General features: G+C 42.1%; 2 protein-coding genes across 3 annotated transcripts; one reads left to right on the top strand and one right to left on the bottom strand.

Moving 5' to 3' along the window:
• Positions 1-362: 362 nt before the first annotated feature.
• Positions 363-25,526, bottom strand: LOC307215036 (uncharacterized protein). Of its 2 annotated transcripts, XR_013838261.1 has the most exons (5): positions 24,963-25,526; positions 19,375-19,833; positions 14,182-14,322; positions 12,444-12,508; positions 363-3,754 (listed from the first exon to the last, which is right to left on the bottom strand). XR_013838261.1 is itself a non-coding variant. In XM_079974189.1 (4 exons), exons 1-4 carry the CDS (start codon positions 25,027-25,029, stop codon positions 12,504-12,506), a joined length of 672 nt encoding a protein of 223 aa, XP_079830315.1. In that variant the 5' UTR covers positions 25,030-25,525; the 3' UTR covers positions 12,368-12,503. The 2 variants fall into 2 exon arrangements, 1 of the variants encoding a protein (XP_079830315.1); XM_079974189.1 differs by lacking the exon at positions 363-3,754 and having other exon boundaries at positions 12,368-12,508; positions 24,963-25,525.
• LOC307215071 (phospholipase A2-like) lies at positions 5,234-11,865 on the top strand. The gene is made up of 4 exons (XM_079974234.1): positions 5,234-5,877; positions 8,612-8,777; positions 10,451-10,557; positions 11,540-11,865. The coding sequence occupies exons 1-4, from the start codon at positions 5,838-5,840 to the stop codon at positions 11,698-11,700; spliced, it is 474 nt and encodes a 157-aa protein (XP_079830360.1). The 5' UTR covers positions 5,234-5,837; the 3' UTR covers positions 11,701-11,865.
• Positions 25,527-26,144: the final 618 nt, after the last annotated feature.

Genomic DNA, 26,144 nt, shown 5'->3' with positions numbered 1-26,144 from the left:
GGCCTTCCAAGTTATGCTAGACTCCAGCTCCTATGAGCCCAAGCTAGCATGGGCAATGATAATGGGAACTGTAGTCAACAACATATTGAGGGCCACAGGTTGCAAATCCCTGCCTTAAAACCTGTACTGTTTGAAATTAAAGGTTTGGTTGACACCTAAATATATTAGCTAAACGGCATTTCCATGCATGCTGGCACTCGTCACGGTGTCCCGTTGTGCCAGAAGCGGTTTAGTCATGCTGGCCCCATGACCCGGAAAGCTGTCTGTGGACAAACATTGGCTCCCTCGACCTGAAGGGAGATGGGCGCCACACCCCTTGGACACCTTTGACTGGACTTAACTGTCCAGGAGTCCTTTACCTTTACTTTTACCTTAGTAGCTAAAGTATTTATAATTAACAATCCTGGCTTTTTAAAAGTGCCTAGGACTCAGCTATACAGCTGCAAATAAAATGTTTTAAGTGTGTTTTAAGTGCAATACACAATGTGACACTAGATGGCGATGGTTTATGGAAAATTTGATGTATTTTTAAAAACGCTTTTTAAAAAAGCATTTTCAGAATGGTTTTTATATGTGTGTAGATTCCGCCCTAGTTTCATTTATGTGTTGTTTGGGAGCTAGAAAGCTGCCCTTTCTCCTGCCCACCTCTGTCTCCTTTGTAATTCAGAGAATGACTATTATTCCTTCACCGCTGTCCTGGGAAGGCTGTGCTGGTGAAGCTTTGACAGACTGTGGTAAGTTGAGTAGCAGGAGTTATTGTGGCATGGAAAATACTGGTTTAGGTCACTTCCAGGCAGGCAACCTGCTTATTGAGCATTCACCCTGATTTGTTTGCACAAGGTTTGTGTGGAGGTTACATGACGTCATTTATTTATTGAGCATTCATTGTGGTTTGTTTGTGCGGTGGTTCTACCACATCACATCAAGCAATTGTCACCTCACACTTTCTATTGCATTTTTCCATCACTTTTGTTTCAGCAAAAAGGCCCATCTTTTTTTATTGAGCTAATCTACTTTAATTGTGCAACGTGAATTTGCTGGAATGCGACTGATTCCCACTTGCAAAATAGCAACAATCTGGAAGCACCCTGTGTGCTGTTTATATTGAAACTTTTGGAGTTTACTTTCTTTCATCAGCCAAATCCTGGAAGGACAAAACTCCATGAATATTCTGCTTTCTTGGTAATCTGCTCTAAGAAAGAGAGCTCATTTTCTTTTGGAGATGAAGAATTTAGGGCTTAAATATTCTAATCTGCCTGCTGCTTTTTGTTTCTAAAGTGATGATAATCCAAGTACATGTGATTAAAATATTGGAAAGGGAAGAAAAAATGTAAGTATTTGAGTCTTATATTTTTGGTAACAGGATATCTGACCCACAATCTCTTCAGTTCACTTCTATAGTTAAAATGCCATGGTCTGCTTTTCCTTTATTTAGGAAAATGGAGGAAACCACAGCTGAGATGCAAGGCGAAACTAATTCACCCCATCTTGCATAGGAAATTGAGCGGTCGTATGGAGCTCTTTCTGCCACTCCAACCCTCAGACTGGAACAGACTGCTCCTCGCCCCACCCAGCTTGGCATGCTCCATCCATTTCAATTGCATTTTTTCCTGGTTTTCCCTGTTCCAGCTTCCTTCTCTTCCCTGGGTTCCTCCCGCACTGCAGCTCATTGCAAGCCTTTGAATCTCCTCCCCATTTCTCCTCCTTCCCTCTCTCACACAAACAAACAAACAAACAAACAAACACATGATGCACACATAATTGCCAGAGGGATAGTCTAAAGAACAAGTAAGTGCATGAAATTAGTCTGGGGACCACGAGTTCCCATCTGCCTTCCAGGCATAATTGTACAACACGGGGAGAGAGAGAGAGAGAGAGAGAGAGCATGACATATAACTCAATGGAGCTGTGCAACACCCCACCCCACATACTTCTCTCAGGCATTCATAGATCCAAGCAAGACTAATTTGCAGGCCAAGGCCTTGGGGAGCAGAGAGGGGCAAGCAATGGCAATTGCACTGTGTCCTTTGCACATCGAGGAAGAGGTGGGAGGGATTGCAGTTTCATTGTTGAAACCTCATGCTCATACATTCTGCTGGGCACTACTGCCCTTTGGTTTCAAGTGCTCTTGTATTTTTTAAAATCATTTTAGTGTCCAATATGCAAATAAAACCTCTAGGTGCGGTGAACCTTTGGGCCTCCAGATGTTGCCAAATTACAACTCCCTGGCCATTGGCCATGCTTGCTGGGGCTGATGCGAATAGTGATTGATTATTTGCTATAGTAGACAGCTAAATGGTTTATCCAACTAACTTAATGAAAAAAGAGATTTTGCACTTAAGAGGCAAATAAATAAATTGAGTTTAGTCCTGCAATGAATAAATGAGCTGAGTTTTGTTTTGACTTCTTTGTTAATCATTGGAAACCCTTGTTAAGTAGGGCACATTCTCTTCTTCTTTTTATTGGAATGTAGCAGGAGAACCAGTGGGCACTCCTGCTGCCGTGTGGTATACGCAGGACTTTTTCCTCTAGCCGGAACTTGCTGGAACAGCATTCTGGCACCTCTCAGCTGGGCCCCAGAAGTGGGGAGAGAGACCTGACCAGCCTCAGCAAAGCCCCACAAAGCACCTCCAGCCCTGGAGAAGACCCTCCTGGAAGCCAGAAGGGAACATTCTCTACAGGCTCTGAAGAAGGTCTCCTCACAAGCTGGAGACTCAATGGGGCTTTGCTGAGACTCTTCAGCCTCTCAGATGACGCACAGAAAGCTGTGCCTCCTCTAAACAAGCCCCCAGCTGCTTGGCTCACACGAGTCAGAGAGGCATGGGTGGAAGCTTGTTAGGTTGTTCATCTGAGGCATGGAAGCCTCTCTGCACTTCAGCTAAGCAAGCCCCAATGCTACTCTGGTTCATGTGAGATGGGAGGGGGGCTGTTAGGCTGCTCAGCTGAGGCATGGAGGCCTCTCTGTGCCTCAGCTGAGCAAGCCCCAATGATGGGGGCTCATTAAGCTGCGTGGAAGCCTCCCCTTGCCTCAGCTGAGCAGCTTCAACAAGCCTCTGGCTAATGAGGAGACTGCCCCTCACCCAGCCCAAATAGATCTTCTTTGGGCTCTAGGGTGGGTCTTCTGAGGGAGATGCTTTCTGGCACTTGTTTTCTCTAGAAATGTGTTTCCCAATGTGGGACACATGTCCCACAGCGGGGCAATTTGATTTTCAAGGGGGGCAATTTGAGAATGAGATATTAGCAGTGAATGGCCTTTTAGGCTTCCTTCACATGAATAGGAGTTCACTTTTTGGATGATAAGAATTATATGTCACGGGGGGGGGGGGACATCAGGATTTTAGAGATGCTTAGGTGGGGCATGGCCAAAAAAAGGTTGGGAACCACTGCTCTAGAAAATAAAGCACTGGGTATATGTGGAATTTGAACTCTTCATTTTCCCACTTCTCTCTCTATATCAGATTATGGGACTATGAGTTGAGCATAAGAATTCTGGGCAATAAAGGAAGCTAAAACTGAGATGAAACTGAAATGCACAAGGTTGTGATGACAGATTTTATTTTCATTATGCAGTAGGGCTATTCTGAGAGAGGTGAGGCCAGACTGGATTTTTGTTTTTGCTCGAGGCACTGTCCCTTCAACAGGGCTCATTTAACCAACACACCATTCATAAAGTGAGAGTAAGAAGGGAGAAACCCAAAAGGGGATACAAGGGGGGGGGGAGGAGGAAGGACAGCAAAAGATCAAGATGGAAAACCTGGAATAAATAATGGGAAAATGTTAGCAACTGTCTAGCTGTCACCATGTCTATAATCTTCCCTGCCTCTCATCTGAATGGAAATGAGGAAAAAGCAGGTTACCACAGGAGAGCTGGCACTGGTTCCCAGAAATGTTATTTATAATAATTTTGTTCCATCTTTTCTAAAAGAAGGAGAAAAATAAGATTCTGAACAACTAGCAAAATCCCTGAAAATGTAAAAAAAACCTATATTATACAATAAAAGGCAGATAAAACTCATAAAGAGAATTAAAAACCTAAAAAAGAAGAACATGAAGCAGTCCATAAAATTAAAACACAAATGCTTTTTTGACCCAGTTTTTTCACCTGCCTTTTTCACTGCTATCCAATAATTAAATCAGTTTTCACAGAAGAAATGTGAAAGCAAGGAATCCTAAACAAAACAGTCCTAAAAACAGTCTTGTATAAAATCAATATAAGAACAGGCCTAAAAATAAAACAGGAAAACAGTTTATGCCCAGTTCTGAATCCAATAAAAGTTCTACAAAAATTATCTCCTGCTTAACCTCAGTGGGAGAACCTAGATAAGAGCATCTGCTGACTATCCTAAGGACTGTGCAGGTGTGTGTGAGAGAGAGTTAGGGGACATTGGGATTGTACTGGATTCATTAGGATTCAAATTGCTGGAATAGCCAAGCCAGGTTCTGGATAGTGACCCCCAAAGTATGGGCCTTTAATGAAACAAAATAAGTGGCTCTCTGCCAGAGAGCAAATGGGTGTGCCTCCTTCCCTCCACTGTCTGGTAAATAAGAAAGACAAAAGCCAGAGATGATGTTTGTGAGCTAGAAGCCAGAGGCAATAAGCAGGCTGGGCAGCTGAGAGAAAGATTTCTGCTGGAATCCAAGGCTGTGGCTGGGGGAAGCAAGACCCTCTTGGGTAGGGTTACCAGACGTCCCCAGGTCCTGGGGACAGTCCCTGGATTTACAAATTCCATCCCCAGAATGTCCCCAGATTTGCAAATCTGTCCTCGGGAAATGTGGCAGTGGCAGCCTCAGCAGCCCAGAGCCAGCCTGGTAGCGCAGTTGGCCCTGGCTGGCTTCAGGAGCTGCTCGCTGCTTCCGCCACTGCCAAAGGGGAACCAGGGACATCCGGCGGTACAGATCTCCTGCCCCCTTCCTCCTTTGTTTTGACAGATTGGGGGAGGCTCAGGAGTCACGGGCAGATGGGCGTTGCCCAGGAGGGGCGCAAGGCATGTGATTTCTCTGCCAGGCAAGGTGCAAAGCCCTTCTTTTGCACCCTGTGAAACATAAATGTGCAGAGTTTTTTTTTAAAAAAACTGGGCAACAGCCACCTGCCCATGATTCCCGAGCCTCCCCCAATCTGTCAAAACAAAGGGGGAAGGGGGCAGGAGACCAGGGGAGGCTCGGGAGTTATGGGCAGGTGGCTGTTGCCCAGTTTTAAAAAAAAACTCTGCACATTTATGTTTCACAGGGTCAATTAGTGTGTTGAAATCTCAGGAAATTATAAGTGGAAGCTTATTGCTTCAGCTTGGCATTTGCAGTTGTTGGTTTTTTTTAATTAGAAAATTCCTGCCAGTGCCTATAAACTCAAATGCTACCTGGTTATAAAAGTTGGACTGTAGCAAACACAGCAGTGAAACGACTTGGAGGGGTCAGTTGAGGATGTAAGCAAACAGCTTAGGAAAGGAGCTCCTGGCTTATTGGCTGCAGCAAGAGACATAATTCCCTCCCGACAACCCCTCCTGAAAGGAACAACGTGCAAACAGAGGCATTGAGCTGTGTTTGCCAGATGTGTTCTTAGTAAGGTAAAGGTTCTTAGTGAATTGGGCCTTCCATCAGTCTCTGGACAGTGGGCACTTGAAAAGCAGAAGGAAGTGTCTCACCTTTAACTATATATATATACACACACACACATATATTTAGCTCTGAGAGTAGACCGTAGAGGAGCAGCCTTGTCAGAGTGTTTATACACTCCCACTCCTTGGCTCAGTTTGACAGCAGAACTACAGGGAGACTCTCTAGACAGTCAGGCTATGTGTGTCCGAGTAAAAGGGTGGGGGTCATTCTGAGTTGACCTCCAAATGGAACTCCGGCTGGTGACACTGCTGTTTTTTCAAGCAGGTAAGTACCAAATAGATGCCAAGCAATGTAGATGCTGACCTCATAAAAACACCTGTGCTTTTGTGCCCCCCTTAGTGCAGAGGTTTCATTACTGGGCTTTACAACATTCTTATCGACCAAAGCAAACAGCTTTTGGGCAGGTGAGTAAGCTTATCTTTTTCATATTGTCATCATCGTCCTGGAACTGGGCTTTCAGTGTCTGATTTTAATGATAACTGTGCATTGTTTGAGCATGTAAATAGTGCAGGCAAAACATGTTCCACTGTGTTTACAAGTCTGAAAGTTCATAAGTTCGAAAGTTTACAAAGTACTGTATGATAAAACTCCTTCAAATGGGTGGACTTATTTCAGTGCAGTGGGATTTGCACCAGGACATTGTTCAGGCTGTTATTAGACACTGAAAAATGCTCCAGTGGAATTAGGTCAATAGAATGGCTTGGTCTTAGGTGCTTTGGCATATTGCCAGGTGTCTCTCATATCTGAATGATTGTCTTTGTTCATGCTGTAACTATCTGTTTGCCTCTTCCCTGTACTTTAAACAGCGAAATGTGAATAGCTAGTTTTTATTCATCTAAAGTCCAGGGTGGATGGAAGGAAGGAAATAAAGCTCTTTTTATAAGGCCCCACTACAGAAGCAGCACACAGCAGAACTGAAGCATGTGAGACTGGTATTGCAAGGCCTTTTACTGTAATTATTTGAGGATGCCTATATTACTGCAGCTTAATGCCTGCCAGTGTAAACTTCATCGTGCCAGGAAAGTTGAGATCATAAGATCCCATCCCAACTGCCAGGCACATTTTTGTAACTATTTTGCTATTTATCAGGTAGAGTTACAAGAAACTGGGCCTGCTGGGCACAAAAGGATACTCAGCTTGGAATTTAACTACTTTGTAGCAGGAATGAGTGAGAATTGCATTAAGTTGCATGCTCTTTCCCTTCCTGTCAGCTCTTTCAATACTGAGAACTGAAGTTTGCAGTTTGTGTACTTTAATACTTTGTCAATCACCTTGAACGTTTATGCTGTTCTTATAGTACAATAATTTTCAGCAAGAAATTCATATATACTCCTTACTTCTATACATACAGATTGGGAGGCTTTTCTCATTTTTAAAAAAGTTTTTTTTAAAACAGACTTCTGTTAACTGCAATGTTTTATTTGTAACTAATATGTTTAGGGTGGACTCTCTGTGCCTTTAAAACCTGAATCACCTCACAGTTATGGCACAGACATTGCTGCTGTTTGTTTGTTTTTCCTTCTTAAGACAGAGCTCCTGCTTACACGTTTATTAAAATTAGACTTGAATACTGTGAAGTAGAGAAGGAATGCTACATTTTTTCAGAATGCATACTTGATAGCCAAGGAATGTATCAAAAAACAACAGCCGGTCTGTATTAAGACAGTAGTCTTCAGTTTGAGGTTTTGTTTTTTTGGCTTGGCAGTTGTTCATGATATTGTGTGTGTTGACGCTGGTTTGTGACCGTATTAATAAATTCATTCATTCAAATGTCCCTGTTAAATCATCCTGAAGTAGACGATGAGGTACACTGCCATTTTCCTCAGGTTTATAGTGCAGAGACACTTGTGTTTTTGAAGCCTGTTTAAGTCTTGGATTCAGCAGAATGCTTTAACCAAAGTGCCTTTGGAGTCTAAACATTTAAAGCCTATGCAATTTCCTTAGAATTGGCTATGATGAAACACATTTTCCATTTTGCAAGAACCAAATGTGTTTATATAATACAAATACATAGATTAAAGGAAAAACTCTAAACAACGTCAAAGAAGTTCTGTAGGAAAAAATGATGCTGATCCTGATAACGTTTAGACATATCTGATCCAGAATTCTGTGTGTGCATATGTAGTGTGCCCTAATACAGGCACCCGCATTCCACTTGTGCGTGACTACATTTGTGCAGGTTGCTGCAAAATAAATAAATATATTGGCCTTCCCTTGCACTGGGCAGTGGCCCCAATCGAGGGGAGGCTTGGGGCAGGCTGGGCAGCGGCCCCAGGCAACTTCCAAGCAGCAGCCCCAGCGGTGCTTGTGAGTCTTGTTAAGTTGTGGGTGAACATATCAGACGACACAGCGATTCTTCCAAAGCAGCTTTTTTATTATTTGTAAGCTGGAACAGAACTGAACTGAAGAGCTCAGTCAGCCTGGTTATATAGTGCTCCAGAACCTCGTTACTGTAACAACTTTCTAAAACTATCCAATCACTGAACGTCACTTTCGATCCTTCATTTGCATACAAACTATCCAATCACTGAACGTCATTTCGATCCTTCATTTGCATAACTATCTACATTATCCCCCTGCTGGCCCAAGGTGAGAACTTCAGTACATAACAAGTCTCTTTCTCGTTCTCTCCTCCCTGCACGCCCTCCCTATTAAAGTGGGTTGCTCCCCACTTTACGCAAGTCCACTTATGTGCGCAGGGGCCCAGAACGTAATCCCCGCATTAGTGGGGGGACGACACCTGTACATTTAAGTGAATGGAGCTAACCTGGAATGTCATTCTCAACTGAAAAGAATGGGAATGCAAGGCAGACCCTTGGTTGCAAAAATGATATGTGTAGAGTTGTATAACTTTTTGTGAGCAGAAGTGCATTTTAAAAATATTATCAATAATACATACATTAATTCAGAACTGGGAAAGTGTAAAGATGGGAAACTAGGATTTTGAGTAATGGTTTTTTTACTCAGATGCACTAAAATTTTACTTCTGCCTTTGCAGTTTGGAATAGTGTTCTTGGGAAGAACCATTCTGTACACAAAAGAGGCCTCCTTGAGTTATCTGGAGCCATAAGGTGTGGCACAAGACGATTTCCTTTGGCATATTTAGGTTATGGGTGCTACTGTGGCCCAGGAGGAAGAGGATGGCCTAAGGACAAAACAGACTGGTAAGGACATCAATGACATCCCCAAGTGTCATTCTTCAATTGAATTTGTCCAACCTTATTTAATACCCTTGAAATGATGGCAGGTTTAATTTGTGGAAGAGAAACTGTAGGAAACTATATTGTGGTTAGGGATGGGGCAGAAATTTGATCCCGTTCACATTTAAAGGTGAACCTACCAAATTCACATATTCCACAACAATAGAAGAACCAAAACACAGCTATCATTCAAGATTCACACTGCTCTGAAATTTGCAGTATTGGGGTAAAGCATCCATAAAATGCATATGTTAGTGAAAAATAACATACAAAAATGCATTATTTTAGGGGAAATTGCTTTGCATAAATGTGTATATTATGCAAACTTACATAGAAACATGTACATTAAGAGGTGGGAAATGCACTAAAATGATGATGAGTTTTCTTGAGGACTTCAAAAATTGGGGGAAATGTGTAGAACAGAACCTGAGATTTGAAAATGAGACACCAAATTTGACAGATTTGCCCATCCCTAATTATGGTAGCACAAAGCAGCAACAAAATCACATAGTGCTGGTGAGTGAGTAGTGAGAATAATAGGTAACATGATCAGCACATAACAAAACCTGCCCTTTATTATGCCAGATGACATTACCATGTTGCTAAGTTGAGAGAATGCAATGAGAGAAAAGGAATGTCGTGTGTCCTCTTTTAACTTGATTTGGAACCAGTGGACTTTCACTAGAGATAAATTTGATTTCTTTTTTAACCCTTGCTTCACTGAGAGAAGTGGTAGGTGTAATATTTGCATGCACCGCGCTCTTGTTGTTTGTTTACCAAATGAATGATTAAAGTAAAAGGTAAAGGTACCCCTGCCCGTACGGGCCAGTCGTGTCCGACTCTGGGGTTGCGTGCCCATCTCGCTTAAGAGGCCGGGGGCCAGCGCTGTCCAGAGACACTTCCGGGTCACGTGGCCAGCGTGACAAGCTGCATCTGGCGAGCCAGCGCAGCACACGGAAACGCCGTTTACCTTCCTGCTAGTAAGCGGTCCCTATTTATCTACTTGCACCCGGGGGTGCTTACGAACTGCTAGGTTGGCAGGCGCTGGGACCGAGCAACGGGAGCGCACCCTGCCACGGGGATTCGAACCGCCGACCTGACGATTGGCAAGTCCTAGGCGCTGAAGTTTTACCCACAGCACCGCCTGCGTCCCAATGAATGATTACAGAGGGATAAATACTTAATGTAAAAACTTAATGGGCTTTCCCTGAAACACTAGAAGTACTTGAAACAATATTGGAGAAGTTGAAGAATTTGAAGAATGTCTAGTTGAAGAATTTACCGTATTTTTTGCTCTATAAGACTCACTTTTTCCCTCCTAAAAAGTAAGGGGAAATGTGCGTCTTATGGAGTGAATGCAGGCTGTGCAGCTAATCCAGAAGCCAGAACAGCAAGAGGGATCGCTGCTTTCGCTGTGCAGCGATCCCTCTTGCTGTTCTGGCTTCTGGGATTCAGAATATTTTTTTTTCTTGTTTTCCTCCTCCAAAAACTAGTTGCGTCTTATGGTCTGGTGCGTCTTATAGAGTGAAAAATATGGTACTTCTGTATTGGCACATGCCTCTTTTTAAATCTTGGATGGGCCTTGAAGAAATGCTCACAAAATATAATGGGTACAATTCAATCTCTATTGCTTAAAGGTGCTGTCATGAACATGACTGCTGTTATGGCTTCGCAGAGGAACAAGGCTGTAACCCCATAATACGTAGATATAAATGGACCTGTAATGACAATACTGTGGTATGTGGTAAGGTAACAATTTTAATTTCATTGTATTTATCCATTTTATCTTGATAAGCAATGCATGATCTAGTGTTAGGGTCTACTAAGAGTAGACTTAAATCCACTGATTTCAATTCCATAGTTTAACTACACACAGTGTGAAGAAGTACTTCCTTTTTCTGTCCTGGATCTTTCAGCATTCAGCATTCAGCATTGAGGAAGAAAAACTTATCTCTATCCATACCCTATCTCTATACACGGATTCTACCCCATGCATAATTTTATACACCACTATCATGTCACTTACTCACTCTTTTCTAGACCAAAAAGCCCCAAATGCCTCTCCCCATATGAACAACCCAGATCCTTCAAATATCATCTGAGGACCTTCTTCATGTGCCTCCTACATAAGCAGTCTGGAGCATGGCAACACAAGAATGGGCCTTTTCTGTGGTGGCTCCCTGTTTGTGGAATGCTCTCCCCAGCGAGGCTTACCTAGCGCCTTCATTACATATCTTTAGGCACCAGGGAAAAACGTTTCTCTATAACCAGGCCTTTGGTTTTTAACATTCTGTGGCTTTTTTAATGTGTTTGTGTGTGTGGGGGGGTGTGTTATTGGTTGGTTTTTGTTTTATTATCCATTTTGTGTTCTCATTTTGTATTTTTATGTTGTGAACTGCCCTGGGATCTTTGGATGGACAGTATACAAATTTAATCAACAACAACAACAACAACAACAACAACAATAATAATAAATCTGACCATTATGAAAACTGTCCCTATCTGCTACCTGTTATTGTAACTGCTTTCAGAAATCTGAGCCTAAACTTTAAGAATGACTTACTTATTTTGATTTATAGTTTTATTTCCTTCCTGGTCTATCACGATTCCCAAAGCAGCTGCAATGAATAACGAATGTCAATAGACATTAACAATTTGTGGCTAGTTGTTCCAGTTTGGTGCTGTTATTACATTTTAACTATCCACCTGGTTTTTCTCTTTTTCAGATACAATGTTAGACAGATGTCAAAAAATCATATGCCAATGTGACAGAGAAGCAGCCAAGTGTTGGAGATCTGCCCCTTTTAACCGACGCTATGCCTTCTGGCCAAATTTTCTGTGCGGCCATATTTACCCTGTATGCAGTTATGGGAAATGTAGGCATTAAGACTACTTTATAATGGAAACCTTCAGTTTCGTTCCGCTTTAAGCTCTCTGTATTTTGTATATCATTCAACTAGACTAGCAGCTTCTGAACTGTGTATTTATCTTCAGATTTCTGGAAATGACAGATTAAACAATGACCTCTACACCTGTTGGTTGCACAGATTCATAGGCTTCTTGTTTTATCTTGTTATGGAAAACGTGCCCTACAAAAGTGTTTTTGAAATGCCATGCTATGATCTTTTAAAGAAGTGGTGCATACAGTAAGTCCGCATAACTACAGTGCATGTGCCCAAACCATCCTGGACCTCCACAGGTTCTTTGTGGTTGGTGATGCTGTGTTCCTATAAAGTGACAGTCCTATGGAACAGGAAGTGTAAGAGAGATACTCTAAGTGCAGAAAGGCACCATAAGATCCCTGAGTACAGCAAAGAGCTTTTTACTGATAGAGAACAGGAGGTTCAGCCATCTTGGCCACACACTGGCTTATTGTGTCTGGAGAAGATATAATGCTCAGTGCAACCACCCCCTTTATATGCTTTAATATAGTTTTCTTCTTTTATTTAGTAGTGAGGATGCTATTGTAAAAGGGTTGTGTGTTTTTTTTTTGGAAAAGGATGCTTATCTTATGACTAAACTGTGGTCACAATTTGAGGCATATATTCTAAAAGGATGGTAAAGCATTTTTATTATACCATTTTTAGGTAGGCTATAGAAAACACTTAAACAACTGACATTTTTGCTTACATTCAGAAAACTATATAGTCGGTGGCACATCTGGCAATTACTTTAACCATGCTGTCCAAGTTATGCTGTGGAGGAAGAAAAAAAGATTAAGTAAATAAACAATGAAGTAGAGGATATGACACAATATAATGCAACTAGGCATTTTACAACCCATTTTTCACAATATACATTTGAAGCACGTTCAGAGCACATTTTTCCTATCAAAGAATTCTGGGCACTGCCAAGGAAGCTGTGTTTCAAATGTACTTTAAAGGTATAATATGTATGCAGCCCTGTATGATCACAAAGTTAATATAGTAATGTGTTTGAGCTGTGCAAGCACTTCTGATTATTTGGCTCCACTGTAGGTTGGCCAAACCCTTGCCACAAATATAACATACAAGAGTAGCACAAAATTCATGTTAATCATGTTAATATAGAATCATTTCTTGTGTTTCCATTGGCCTTGTTCAGCTCTGCACCTTGAAGGGACCTTTTATGGTTGTTTTATTGGTCCTAAAAGAATTAGAATGGAGACAGCTGCAGCAACTCAATAACATCCAGATGAATTTAAACATGTGGCAAGCTTTTTAATCTGACTGTTCTGTGCTACACTTGGTTTCTTAGACGGAGAATCATGCAATAAGTCCTTGAAGTCAGAGCCATTGTAGCAGGCTTTGTGCTGCTACCAGCTCTAACACCATCTCAAGGACTATAATCTCAAAAGCTTTCACTCAGATTACAAACACCTATTGGTTTCACTGTAGCTACCTTCCAAGTAAGTATTTTTAGGAGTGCTGTCTTAATCTTCTCAGGGCAATTCAGCTTCTTCCTTGTATATTTGTTCATTCTGCTTCAAGAACGTTGCTGTGCCTGTTTACAGAACATTCAGACTATTTCCTCTTTAAGTGGGCTTTTTGTTTTTGTGGTGTATGTGTGTGTGTATGTACACACACACACACACACACGTGTGTGTGTGTGTGTGTGTGTATGTATACACAGAGAGAGAGAGAATTTGGCAAAACAACCCCAAATGCTTTGAAAATCGCTGAGCATACAGATATATACAGATAACAATTGTGGCGAACTGTTTATTTAATAAGAAAGCATAGTACTGTATGTCTACACATAGACAATAGCAGAGAGATGCGACTGCAGGTTTCCTCCATCAGCTCTTCTCAAAGTCCAGCCTCACTGCTACCTTTACCTGCCAATAGCAATTCCACGATTCCATATAGTAAATGCAGGGACAGGACTGGAGGCCTCCACCACTGGCTCAGCTGAGAGACCAATTTGATCAGGCTCCCCCTTCAGCTATCACCTTTAAGCAGTTATTCCATCCAGAGGTAGCCAATATGGTGCCCAAGTTGTTGGACTCCCGATAGTTGAAGTCCAGCAAAATCTGGAAGGTCAGCTACCTTGTATAGCAACCTTGAAGCTATCTATCATCAGCAGGTATAGCAATGGGAGAATTTGTGCTGCACAGCCTCTCCGTTGAGAGACTAGCTCCATCTGAGGAAATTTCCTCTTCTACACCATGCTTAAAGCTGCCCCCCCCCCCTTTGCAGCTGGCCAGACTTTCAGAAAATGAAGTGCAGAGATTTGCTTGTATCGTTGGATATATCAGCACTGGCGATCTCTCTTAGATCTCTTTAGTTCTTATTCAGTATAAAGCTTGTTTTTCTGAAAGCATTTGGCAACAAATATGCATTGCATCTATAATTCTGGCAAACAACTGAGCATTTTGCTGTCACCATACCTTGGTTCGACGTTGCTTTAGCACATGGAAGGCACTTCCTTAGCTGAGGAGTTAAAACTACTATTAGAACTAACATGCCTCCAATGCCAGCTGCCACCACACCAATGATTGTTCCAATGGATTCTTCTATGCCAAACAATCCTGAGGGGAAATGCACAGAGGCATCAGAAATCAATTGTCTTGAATATAGAGAATTGTAAGGAAAACTCAACGCACACTGGCTGGAAGAGGCTGCACTGAGAAACTGAAGGGGCAGATTTGGATCTATGTTTGCTAAACCTGTGAGAGGAACAACGAGAGACACTCTTGCGGTGTAACGTTCTGCATTACAGACTAGACTATTTTAGGTCCAAAATGACAAAAATATCTCCCTAGGAAAACTGAGGACATGCACAGCCTAGGGGCCTTTTTAAAATAGAGTGAGAAAGCCTAACAAATATATATATATATATATATATATATATATATATATATACACACACACACACAGAGCAAGAACCAATTGTGTGAGTTGGAACACAGTTTGAAGAGAGTGTGACTGAGGTGGGTTGGTAGATTATGAGTAACGAACTCCACCACTATTTAACATTCATATTGTGCTAATACTGAGCCCTGTTTCTATACAAATAATGTAGAATGCAAGCTGTCCCCATTCCAGGGACTTTACAATCTACATTAAACTGACAAAACAAGCATAGGACATTTATTCCTGTTAAGAATTTATAAATATTAGGCCTGTTACATTTCTCTGGCAGCAAACTCTGGCATACAGAAGATCTCCAGCCTGGCTCTGGCCTTATGGTCTGTGCCTTCCCATGTTTTCCTAGCAAGGTAATACAAGTACTACCAAGGTTTGTACTGGGAGTGGAGGTGAGTGGGTTGGAATTGCCATTTAAGTATCACCCCTGCCCCCCAGCCAAAAGAGGAAACACATCACCACAAAGAACAAAAGAAGGCGGACCTGAATTAGATGGTCATGTGTTAGTGTTTATGTACACATGCAAATTTATAAACAAGTGCTATAACTGTAACTGTATTTAGATGTTCTTAGAATGTTTTAATCTGTTTAATCTGTTTTAGAAATGTGATGGTTCTAGGTGTTGCTCGTGCGTAAGCCGGTGCAAACACCTGGCTATATTGCCTGAGTGAACCTTTTCTGTTCGGACAGCCACTCACCCGTGGCTGTCTCAATCGCTGGCAGAATCTGTCAGTGGGCGTTTCTTAAACTTCTTCCAGCAAAGAAGCTCTTTGACGCCTAGTCTCCTCCTACTCTCTCTGCGCGAAAGCCTTCTGCGCAAGGAGGGCGTGGGCAGCGGAGGACCTCTACTCTCCCCACTGGTCCCCGGCAAGGAGTCATGGGACCGCCTCATCGCTTCCCCCATCTGCCCTCCTTCTCCACTGGTGCTACGCTGATTCTCTTCCCCAGAAGAGGGGCTGCCTCTCCCAATCCCGGGACGCTCTCTGGAATCCCTCTGGATTTTGCTCTCTCCCTCCAGCACTGATGGCAGTTCCCTGACAAGAAAGTTCCTGTTTTGCTTTTTAAAAAAATTGTATATCTGTTTGCCGCCCTGGGCTATAAATTCAATAAATAAATAATTTGAATAGAAATACAATGCAGCTCACTGGTAGGGGCTGGGAGATTACTGTGGGAAATTGCAGTCAAACATAACTATGCACAAGTGCCATTTAGTGCTTGAATAAAGGCTGTAGAGCTGTGCTCCTGGACTCAGCTAGGTCGTGCCCACTTTCCTCTGGTTCCTTTTCCTCACTCTCTCTTCCATGTGAACTCACCACAAGAGGAGCTCACACCATGCGCTCGATAGCTTTTCTGTATTTTGTAACACAAGATATTTCTACTTGTGTTCTTCTTGCTGCTGCATGAAATAACACATGAATCTGACCATTGTTGGAATTTTGTAAGTAAAGTCTTTTAAAACTTATTTAACAATGTGGCCTGTTCATTGCAAGAAGGGCAGAAATGAGGAGCGCTCTATGCAACTAAATGAGATATGAAAAGAGTTTAATAGCTTATATCCCATGCTAAACTGCTGCTTGACTTTTGAGAGTTTAAACTCTGCTGCTGGGGGCTCTCTCCTGCTACAAAGTGTGTTAAGCCCCAGATTTTGTATTTAGGAACCCAGCTGATCCTTTTACTAATTACCCTCATGTGGGTCAGTGATCTACTTTCCACTGACATAATTATGACCACATGACCTGTGTGCTTGCTCATCCACTGTCTACGTGCAAACTGTTTATGGGCAGCCTCAAGGCTCCTGCTTAACCTTTGTATAGATTTTTTTGTCATCTTTAAACTAGTGTTAGACCAGACAAATTAAGGAAGCACTTGAAGAGGAGAGAGAAGTAGATGATTACAGAAAGGGTGGTGGTTCTAGATAGAAATTGCATGCCAAAAGATAAGGATGTACCAGAAAGGGGTACTAGGGGTACATACAAATGGAGAAAAGGTGGAGAGCTTAAAAAGTCAGGCTTATCAGCTTGAGGCAGAAAGTGTCATTGAGTCATGGCAAAAGCTTATGGCATCTCTAAGTTAAAGGTAGATGCTGAAATATTCTGCTAGAGCAACTCCTCTCTGAACAGTGAGGTATATAAAATGTATAGAACTTGTGCAGAGCACCTGATTTAGTAGACATCCCCTTTCCCAATGACGACGCTCAGAATATGTGACCGAAGAGTCTCAGTACTTTCACCAAGCTACTATTCCCAGGATTCATTGGTGGTAAAGGTAAAGGTAAAGGGACCTCTGACCATTAGGTCCAGTCGTGACCGACTCTAGGGTTGCAGCGCTTATCTCGCGTTATTGGCTGAGGAAGCTGGCGTATAGCTTCCAGGTCATGTGGCCAGCATGACTAAGCCGCTTCTGGAGAACCAGAGCAGCACATGGAAACTCTGTTTACCTTCCCGCCGGAGTGCTACCTATTTATCTACTTGCACTTTGACGTGCTTTCGAACTGCTAGGTTGGCAGGAACAGGGACCGAACAATGGGAGCTCACCCCATCATTGGGATTCGAACCACCGACCTTCTGATTGGCAAGTCCTAGGCTCTGTGGTTTAACCCACAGCACCACCCGCGTCCCCTCATTGGTGGTGAAAGTAGTATAAAACCACTATTAGGTCTGGCTTGGGTGTTGATGAACAGGTTGATATAATCACAACACTGGGGGGTGGGGAGAATTGAGCAGGAGGTACTTTTTAATCTGTAATTGCTGCCTTTCATGTGAAGTAAGGAATGTCATTGCAAAGAGTTCCGCTTCTGAAAAGCAGCCACTTCATAACGATTGCATATTCTCATTACCACCTGTCAAATGAAGTGAGATGGATGAAATTAATCAGGCTGTGACTACATTACAATGCCACCTTGATCATATTTTCAGGAAGCTTGGAAGAGAAATTCTAGGAAGAAATAACAAAAGTTCCTTTTCTGTTATTTCCCTAACATGTTTTCTGCTGTGAAAGCAGTGCCTGAATTTCTAAAGAATGTGTGTGCCAGAGCTAGTTCACACTTAGGGACTGTGGCCTGTGGCAAAACTGTACCTGTCCATTGGCTGGGGTAACGTGGCCCCAGTGGTGTGAAATGCCCTCTCTGTTGAAATATGAGGCTGTACCAGTGCTGGCATTTTTCTAGCTCCTGAAGTCCCATCTGTTCAGGCAAACATTCTTCTCAATTGAACTTGGGATTTGATGGTTTTAATTTTAAAAATTGTTGTATTGCATATTTTAATTAGAGGTGTTTTAATGTTACTGTGTATTTTAATTAGGGATTGGTTTTCACAGTTGTAAACTGTTTTGGCATATTAAGAGCACATAAACAAACAAAACATGTAAGTTGATACAGTGGTACCTTGGGTTAAGTACTTAATTTATTCCGGAGGTCCGTTCTTAACCTGAAACTGTTCTTAACCTGAAGCACCACTTTAGCTAATGGGGCCTCCTGCTGCCACCTCGCTGCCGGAGCACGATTTCTGTTCTCATCCTGAAGCAAAGTTCTTAACCTGAGGTACTATTTCTGGGTTAGCGGAGCTAGTCTGTAACCTGAAGCGTATGTAGCCCGAAGTACCACTGTACTCAAATAATTAGAGACGTCGGAAGCATGCCACTGGTCATACATTAATCACACAATGATGTGCATATCAATGCATCTACATGTATAAAACACTATTATGCCACTTTAACAATCATGGCTTCCCTGCAGTGAATCCTGGGAACTGTGGTTTGTTCAGAGTGCCAAGAGTGTTAAAAAGGTAAAGGTACCAGGAGACCCCTATTCCCTCCACAGAGCTAGAATTGTCACAACAGGTTAACAATCAATCCCTCTTCCCAGGGAACTCTGGGAGCTGTAGTTCTGTGAGGGGAACTCTCAGCACCCTTAACAAATGACATTTCTCAGAATTCTTTGGGAGAAGTCATAACTGTTTAAAGTGGCATAACAGTGCTTCTATTATATGGTGTGAATGTGGCCTTATATGCATATTATAATACAGACTTAAACTAGTTTCGTCATCATATCATCTCCCTAGGTGTTTGAAGAATAATGCTTTCGACAGGACTGAGCACCTTCATCGAGCCACAGAGCTCCCAGGATTCTTTCTAGGAAGCCATTCAATATAAAACTATAGCGTAGATATGCCCTATGGCTTGGCCATGCATCTGTCTTTTTTTTTTTTTTAAATGAGCAGCATAACACATCATGCTTTATTAGTTCATGACAGTGGAGGCAAGTCCATTAGGGTGAAGGGTGCACTGCCCCCTTTAAACTCAGTCAGCCCTCAGTCAGCCGCCACTCAGTCTATTTTGTTTACTGCTGTTATTGAGGCTCCATCTGCACTATATGTTTAAGGCAGTATAATACCACTTTAAACAGCCATGGCTTCTCCCCAAAGAATCCTGAGAACTGTAGTTTGTTAAGAATACAGATAGTTGTTAGGAGCTCCCCTATTCCCCTTAGAAAGCTACGATTCTCAGAGCTCCCTGTGAAGAGTGATTCATTGTTAATCCTCCCTGATAGTAGTAGCTCTGTGGGGGAACAGGGGTCTCCTAACAACTCTCCGCTCCCTTAACACTCCCCAGGAGTCTGGTGGGACTAGAGGGCAGTCATGATTGATTAAAGTGGTAGGATACCGTATAGTGCAGCTTGGAGCTAATTTAGAAAAGAAACGAACAAAACAAAACATTACCTAGCGCCCTGCGGATCCTGAGCTTTGTGCCACCTCCTGTCACCACATCTCCATTGGAAAGGGTCACCTGGCAGAAATAAGTGCCATGATCGCTGGTTGTCACATTTAAGATAGTCAAAGATGCATCGCCTTCAGATAAATCCCCTATCAGGAATGCTCTGGTATAGTTTGCCAATAAAGTGATGTTGTTTTCCATTAGGTCCCTCGACCCTTTTTCATCCTCCTTGTACCATTTCACTGTTAGGTTATTCAAAGATGAGCCATGGGAACTTTGGAACCGGCACCCAAGGGTCACCGTTTCACCCTCTTTGGCTTTCTCTCTGCTTGGACTCTGAGACACAGATGGAGACACAAGACTCACTCCGTATGTGTGAAACACTGTCGTGGGGGAAGCGGCAGGTGAATGGGTTGAGATAGCTCTGTTCTCCTTGGCTGCATTTCCAATGCCAGCATAAACAGCTGCAAAAGAAGAGAGAAAGACGAATGTTCTTGGTGAGACTTACAGAAGGTAGCGATTATTTAGGGGATGTGCGGGGTTCTGTGGGTGGGCGAACTGGGTTGTGTGGGGTTTAAAGGACTGGAAGCTCTGGCTTCATAGCAGATTATAGAAAGGGAGAGAGAATAGGTAATAAATAAAAGGGTGGGTATGTACTGATTTACTTTGTGAGTCTGGTGGCAAGAGATGCATTTTCAGTTGTTTCAACCATAATTCTGGATACGGGTGGTATACATTTTTGTACTAGTGCGGGGATTAGAATTAGTGCAGAAGGATTTCCCAACCATAGCTGTCAACTTTTCCCTTTTTTTGCGAGGAATCCTATTCAGAATAAGGGAATTTCCCTTACAAAAAAAGGGAAGCATTGACAGCTATGTTCCCAACTCCCCCTCCTGCTCCCATGGGTGCCCCCCCCAATCTACTCTGGAGGTTTAGAAGTCCCTCATTTCACCCACAATCCCCACATTCATTATTTGAATGTTGGAGGCGGGGTTGTTTGAGCACCCCCCCTTAACTCTGATTTTTTCTATCTCAACATGCATGTATTTAAAAAATGATAAATAAGCAGAACCAAACCATGTTTTTTTTTTAAATAATATTTATTAAAGATTTTCAAATATAACAGAAAAAGAAAAACATCCAAATTTAAAACCTAATTTTCATTGGCATCTTTCCAGGACTTCCCCTCCCCTCCCCTCCCCTCCCCCTCTTGTATCCCAATTCTTTCAAATAGATTCAACAAATTCTTACCCCAAATTTTAAAATTATTTATCATTGACCCAATTTAAAAAATATTTTCCCATCCCCTAAAATTGACCTGTTCCCTTCCACGAGTTCCCCTCTTTAATATGCAATACAGATTAAAATAAACAGAAAAATAGAAAAAAGAATAAAATGTAATTTAACACCCTTTGGATTCCAAATTTCCCTCCCCCCTTTCCCGGTTGCGTTCCCAATGTCCGTCAATATCTACTGTCATCCTGGAGCTCCCACATCTAAACCACAGTCCTTCACCAGTCCGCTTTGCCGTCTTTTTATTAGTCTTTGCCGTCTTTTGGTCATCTTTGATTTCACATGTCCAATCTTGGAAGGAGTCTATCTTCCAACTTTGTCCAGTTCTTGTTATTCTTGTTGTTCTTGTTGTTCTCTCTCCTCCTCTTTTTTTTTTTTTTTTCCTGCTCTCCTGCACAAATGTTCTAATTCCAAAAAGCTTCTAATTCCTCTGCAGAGGCTTTGTTATTCAGGAACAAAACATTACGTCAAGTCCCTTCCATTCTTCAATAGATAAATCTATTGTCTCCTTTAGTGTGTAGACCTCTGTAGACAAAATAGTGTTCCATTTCTGCAGTTTCCCAGGAGATAAAAAGTCCTATTCAAATTCGATGCCAACAATACTTGTAGTGTCCCACAGCTCCTCTAGAGGGATTATAGTAACTCAGTTTCCTTCCCGATCACACCCAACAGTCAAAGTAACTTATTATTCCTTGTTTTAAACAATTTATATCCAATTTGTAACAAATGTGACCAGCAAAGTCCTCGTAACAAAGTTCTCTTTTTGTTCTTCCGCTTTGACAGCTCATTTGACAGCTGTCAAAACCTCTATTTCTCCTCTCCCGGCGCTCTTACGGATCGTCCCGGGGTTTCCGGGGGGGTTGCCTTTTAATTCACATTCCACTTTTCTCCTCCAGCCCAGTCTTATAATTTTCCATCGCGAAGTTAATAATTTTATCAAAAAAAGGTTGCACTCGATCTTAGTTGTCAAATCCTTTGCTTTAGCTCCTCTACAACAGGGGGGAGGCTGACTTCCTTTTTGCACCTCCCCCGCTCGCTCCGAATTTAAAAAGAATTTTTCCCCTTTTTTAATCCAAGTTCCAATTACTCACGGGTTATTCTTTTAAAGTCCAAATTTTCAATGGAAGAAGTCAGCGCTCTCCGTCGAATGGCATGTGGCTTCGCTCGGCAGGGGAAGCGGAGGACTCACAGCACCACCACCCCCCCGTCACCCGCTCCGCAGCCTTTAAAAAGGCTCCTTCGCGGGTCGGGGGGGACGCAAACGGTGCCCGCCGAGTCACCATGCCCATGGGTTTCAGCGCCCATGGTTTTTGAGGGTCCCCGCGTCGCCGGCGCGGTAGAACCCAGTCCCTGCCGAGCAGGCTCCCTCCGGAGCTCGGAAGGAGTCCGCCATTCGGCGATGGCGCCAACCCGGAAGAACCAAACCATGTTGTCCATGAAATAAGTGTTTATGCACCATAACTCCTTCATATATGGAAACATATACGTTACTGCATTTGACTAAAGCTTTTAAAAGATCACAGATATCTAGCAAATCCATTTTAATTTCATGACCTTTGCTGAGGGGCTCAACTGTTTACAAAACCCTTTGCCCTGAAAGAGATCATTGACATCCAGCCATCTTTGGTAGCCTGTGAAGCCAAGTGGGGAGAGAGTAGCAGGTGCACTTCAAGAGAGGCTGGACCAAACAATATAGAAAGGAAGAATAAAGACTCAGTAAATACAACAAGGGTTTTTGCTATGGCAACTTGAGCCTGTGAATCACTGTCATGTGCCTAGACCGGCTATCTTAGCTTCAACATCCCACAGTTAAAAGGAAGACCTATGCATAAGCATAATTAAACTGGTTCACTTTTTTTAAAAATGCCCTTAGAATGATCATTTGAACTATCCTTATAATTTAGGTATAATTTCATTCCCTGCTTTATTTTCACAACAATGTTACATGGTATATCACAATTATCCTTATTTTGCAGATGGTGAACTGAGGCTGAGATATTATAAATAGGCAAAAGCCAGTGTTTTTCTTGTTATTGTTGTTTTATTGTCCTGGTACCAGATATGCAGACAGTGCAGCAACATCAAAACACAGGGCTTATATATTTGCAGTTGCCAAGCCCTTCTATAGATTCTGGACTTTTATTTTGTAATTTATTTCATAAAATGTATATATTGATAGTTAAAAACAACAAAGCAGTTTAGAAAAATAATACACTGAGATTATCAGTAATTTAAAAACCCAGTTAAAAACAACTGCTTAAGACATTTTTTAAAAATTAAAATAAACAATAAGTGAAAACCTAGATTAAAACACATGTCAACAAGCTACATATCTGGATAGACTTCCCTAAACAATAATGTATTTAGCAGGTGCAGAACAGAGGACAGTTAAGGGACTTGCTCAATGTCAATAGGCAAGGAGTTCCAAAGTTTGGGTGCTGCTACACTAAAAGATAGAGCCCCCCCCAATGTGGAATAAGTATTATGTAGGACTGGTAACTGCACCAGTTTCATAGATCACAGTTATATAATAAGATATATTTTTTTTACTTACAGAATTGCCTTTCTGTTTCGATTTAGCACTGAAGATTGGGTTTCCCTTGCGGGAAGCGGCAGGGCAAATTGAGGTGTGGATAAGCTCATGGCTTGGTGGGGATTCAAATCCTGGTTTCCCAGGTCTTTGTCCGATACTCTAACCACTATACCACACTGGCTCTTAACAGTACAACCAGCTTGATTTATCTGCCACCTTCAAATATCAAACCTGAAGTGTGTGTGTTTCAAGCTTTGCTGGAAGCCAAAGATTCCCATCTTTGGTTCAATTACCAGCTCATTCCCTGGGCTTCACTGTGAAGGTCGCCATGGAGGACTTGCTCATAACATTGCAAAAGGTTACTAGTTCACTTGTATTTATTTATATTGTCCTCCCGTAATACAAGCACACAAGAGTGTCCCTGTGTGCATCTGTGAAATGTTGGAAGGCAGGGTGTTGCTGGCATCCTGACATCTTTTTGTTTTCTAGATGGGACCGTCAGACACAGAATTTGGACAGTTCTTTGAAATCAATATGTGAAACCCAGCCCACCACCACCAGCATCGCCATTTCATCTTGGCACTTGCCCTTAGAGATGGCTGTTGCTATGCTTCAGAGTCAGTAGAAATCACAGCTGGCTGTAATTGTCCCTCCAGCTTCTAGTTGCAACAATCCTATCACAGTCCTATTTCTCCCTCCTCTGCCTGCCCACTTTTCCATGCCTATACATGCACAGCTTTTATTGCCTCCTGAGGTCACACACAAAGCTTTGGCCCGGTTGTACATTCCCCTTGGTTTCTGTTTCCTTCAACGCCATTGTGTCCTCAAGCCTCCATTTTTTTCATGCCACTGTTTATTTTATCCTACTTTCCAGCATTTACTAAACCCAGGCATTTGGCACCCTCAACCTATAACAGTATCAATATTCACTCCACTACTAATGCGTTAGACACGCAGGAGCCTTATTATCTTTGGATGTAGTCAGCCTGGGGTTGTATATCCAGGCAATAAACACATTACAATACTGTGTCCTCCTTAACTGATTTTGTGACAAATGTTTATGCATAACCTCGCAAGATCTCTTCAAATTGCAGGGTGAGGGAGGACGTAGAAAAAGTGTATTTATAGCAGCTCTCTCATTAGGGTTTGCAGTCAGTACATCACAACAAGAAGAGACATAAAGTCCTAATGATACAAAACCTGAGGACAAATTTGCCCAGCTAAACCCCTTCTCTACAACTCCCACATTATCTTTAAGTAAAAAGGCAACATAATTATAGCTGCTTGTTGAGAAGCAGAAATGGGGGGTTGAATTCAGATGTAAAAAGATCAGCACAGAAGCAACTTCTGTGCTTTGAGGATTTTTTTTTTTTAATGGAAAACTGCGTGCACCCCCCTTTTGTTTAAAAATCACCTTATAAAACGAGGCATCATAAATTATAGAACCATAGACTTAACAGAATGTGAAAGACTAAAGGCTGTCTATCATAATTACAGATGCATACGCTTCAACCACCTTTTACAAAATAGCCTATAGACCAATAAGAGACAGCCCAGATCACAACCTACTCAGACTGACTCTATGGATGTTTACTCAAAGCTATGTTCCATTGTGTTGAGTGGAGCTTACTTGCATCCCAGACAACTAAGTCTGCATAGGATTGCCCCCTTAGTTTGCCACAAGCAACTATAAGAAGAACCCACAGATCCCCTCTCCCTGCTCCAATCTCCTAAAAATGAAGGTAGTTCATTAGTCCAGTTACTTACCCAAACAGATAGAAATCAGAAGACGGGGCACTGCCCAGCTGTAGGATTTCAAATTCTGCTTGATCATAGCTGACAATGTATTCTCTTTGGTTTTGCCTTTGGCTCCAAACGTATGGGCAAAAGAAAAAAGATGTGCCTCTCTGCCTTTGTGTTGCAACAGAATAGGAATTCACATTCTGCCCAGTAAATGTCACACTTACTAAGGTTACCATAGCTTTGACATCACAGCTCTCTGTCTGCTGCCTAGAGGGTTGCCACTTTTGGTCTTCCTACAGTTATTTCATTGGGAAGCTGCTCTAATCTTTGTGAGGGAAGCTGCAGAGAGGGTGCTGGATAGGGAGGAAATTTTAAGAAGTGCCTTGGCTAAACAACCCAGAATTTGCACTTCACGATCAGGTTTTAGAATGACCGTCCTAAGATCCTTTGCCTCACAAATCCCCCATGAAAACAGCCAGCACTAATAAAATTGCTTGTGGCCCTAGTTATTCAGCAAGAATTGTGAAGAATCTTCCCCTGAAATGACACCAAATATGTTTTGAATGTCATTCATATTATCTGGATATATTAATATGTTGTGACTTTTGGTAAGCTTTTGTGTATTTTGTAAACCCCTCTAGTTTGGAAGGGAAAGTGAACGACAGTTATTTTTAATAAATACATTCTACTCCTCTTGTGCAACTTTTTTCCCCAGTTACTGATAAAACAGATTGTTGATTCTCTATGACTAATTTAACTACATTTAACTTAATTGCCACTGGGGTTTTTGAAAACTGCCCAAACAAACTTGTGTGTTGTCAGGGAATAAGAATAAATAGTCTCATGACCCATGGGAATAGTTGGACTTAACTGTGCCATGCCTAGAGTCTGTTTTCAATTTCATGGCTTAGCCCTGGGAAATGTAATGAAAAAATGAAAAAAGGGTATGTAGTCCAACAGCTGGGGTGTCACAGATCTCTTGTCCCTAGCAATGTCCCATGCTCCTAGCAATGTAATATCTGTAGTGAAAAAGACTAGGTTTTTTTCCCCTTAAAAAATAATGTCAAAAATTAGGGGGCTTCATATACATGGATACATCTCCCTCCATCTTCTTAAATCTGAATCCCCCAAAATAGGGGACGTCCTATACATGGGGGAATCTTGTAGATGGAAAAATATGGTATGTTTTTCTGCCCTTCCCTGTGC

This window comes from Podarcis cretensis, assembly GCF_951804945.1.
Source record: "Podarcis cretensis genome assembly, chromosome: 4".
In the NCBI taxonomy this organism is placed as follows: Eukaryota; Metazoa; Chordata; class Lepidosauria; order Squamata; family Lacertidae; genus Podarcis; species Podarcis cretensis.
The sequence above is the reverse complement of the archived record's forward strand: the minus strand, read 5'-3'. Positions and strand labels throughout refer to the sequence as shown.

What these genes read in the sequence shown, in the direction of transcription:
- LOC307215071 (XM_079974234.1), top strand. Translation starts at nt 5,838, where the DNA reads ATGGAACTCCGGCTGGTGACACTGCTGTTTTTTCAAGCAG. An exon ending in ACTGCTGTTTTTTCAAGCAG is followed by an intron (nt 5,878 to 8,611) that starts GTAAGTACCAAA and finishes CTGCCTTTGCAG; the next exon opens with TTTGGAATAGTGTTCTTGGG. An exon ending in TGACAATACTGTGGTATGTG is followed by an intron (nt 10,558 to 11,539) that starts GTAAGGTAACAA and finishes TCTCTTTTTCAG; the next exon opens with ATACAATGTTAGACAGATGT.
- LOC307215036 (XM_079974189.1), bottom strand. Translation starts at nt 25,029, where the DNA reads ATGATCAAGCAGAATTTGAAATCCTACAGCTGGGCAGTGCCCCGTCTT. An exon ending in TCTGATTTCTATCTGTTTGG is followed by an intron (nt 19,834 to 24,962) that starts GTAAGTAACTGG and finishes CTTCTTTTGCAG; the next exon opens with CTGTTTATGCTGGCATTGGA. An exon ending in CAGGATCCGCAGGGCGCTAG is followed by an intron (nt 14,323 to 19,374) that starts GTAATGTTTTGT and finishes ATTTCCCCTCAG; the next exon opens with GATTGTTTGGCATAGAAGAA.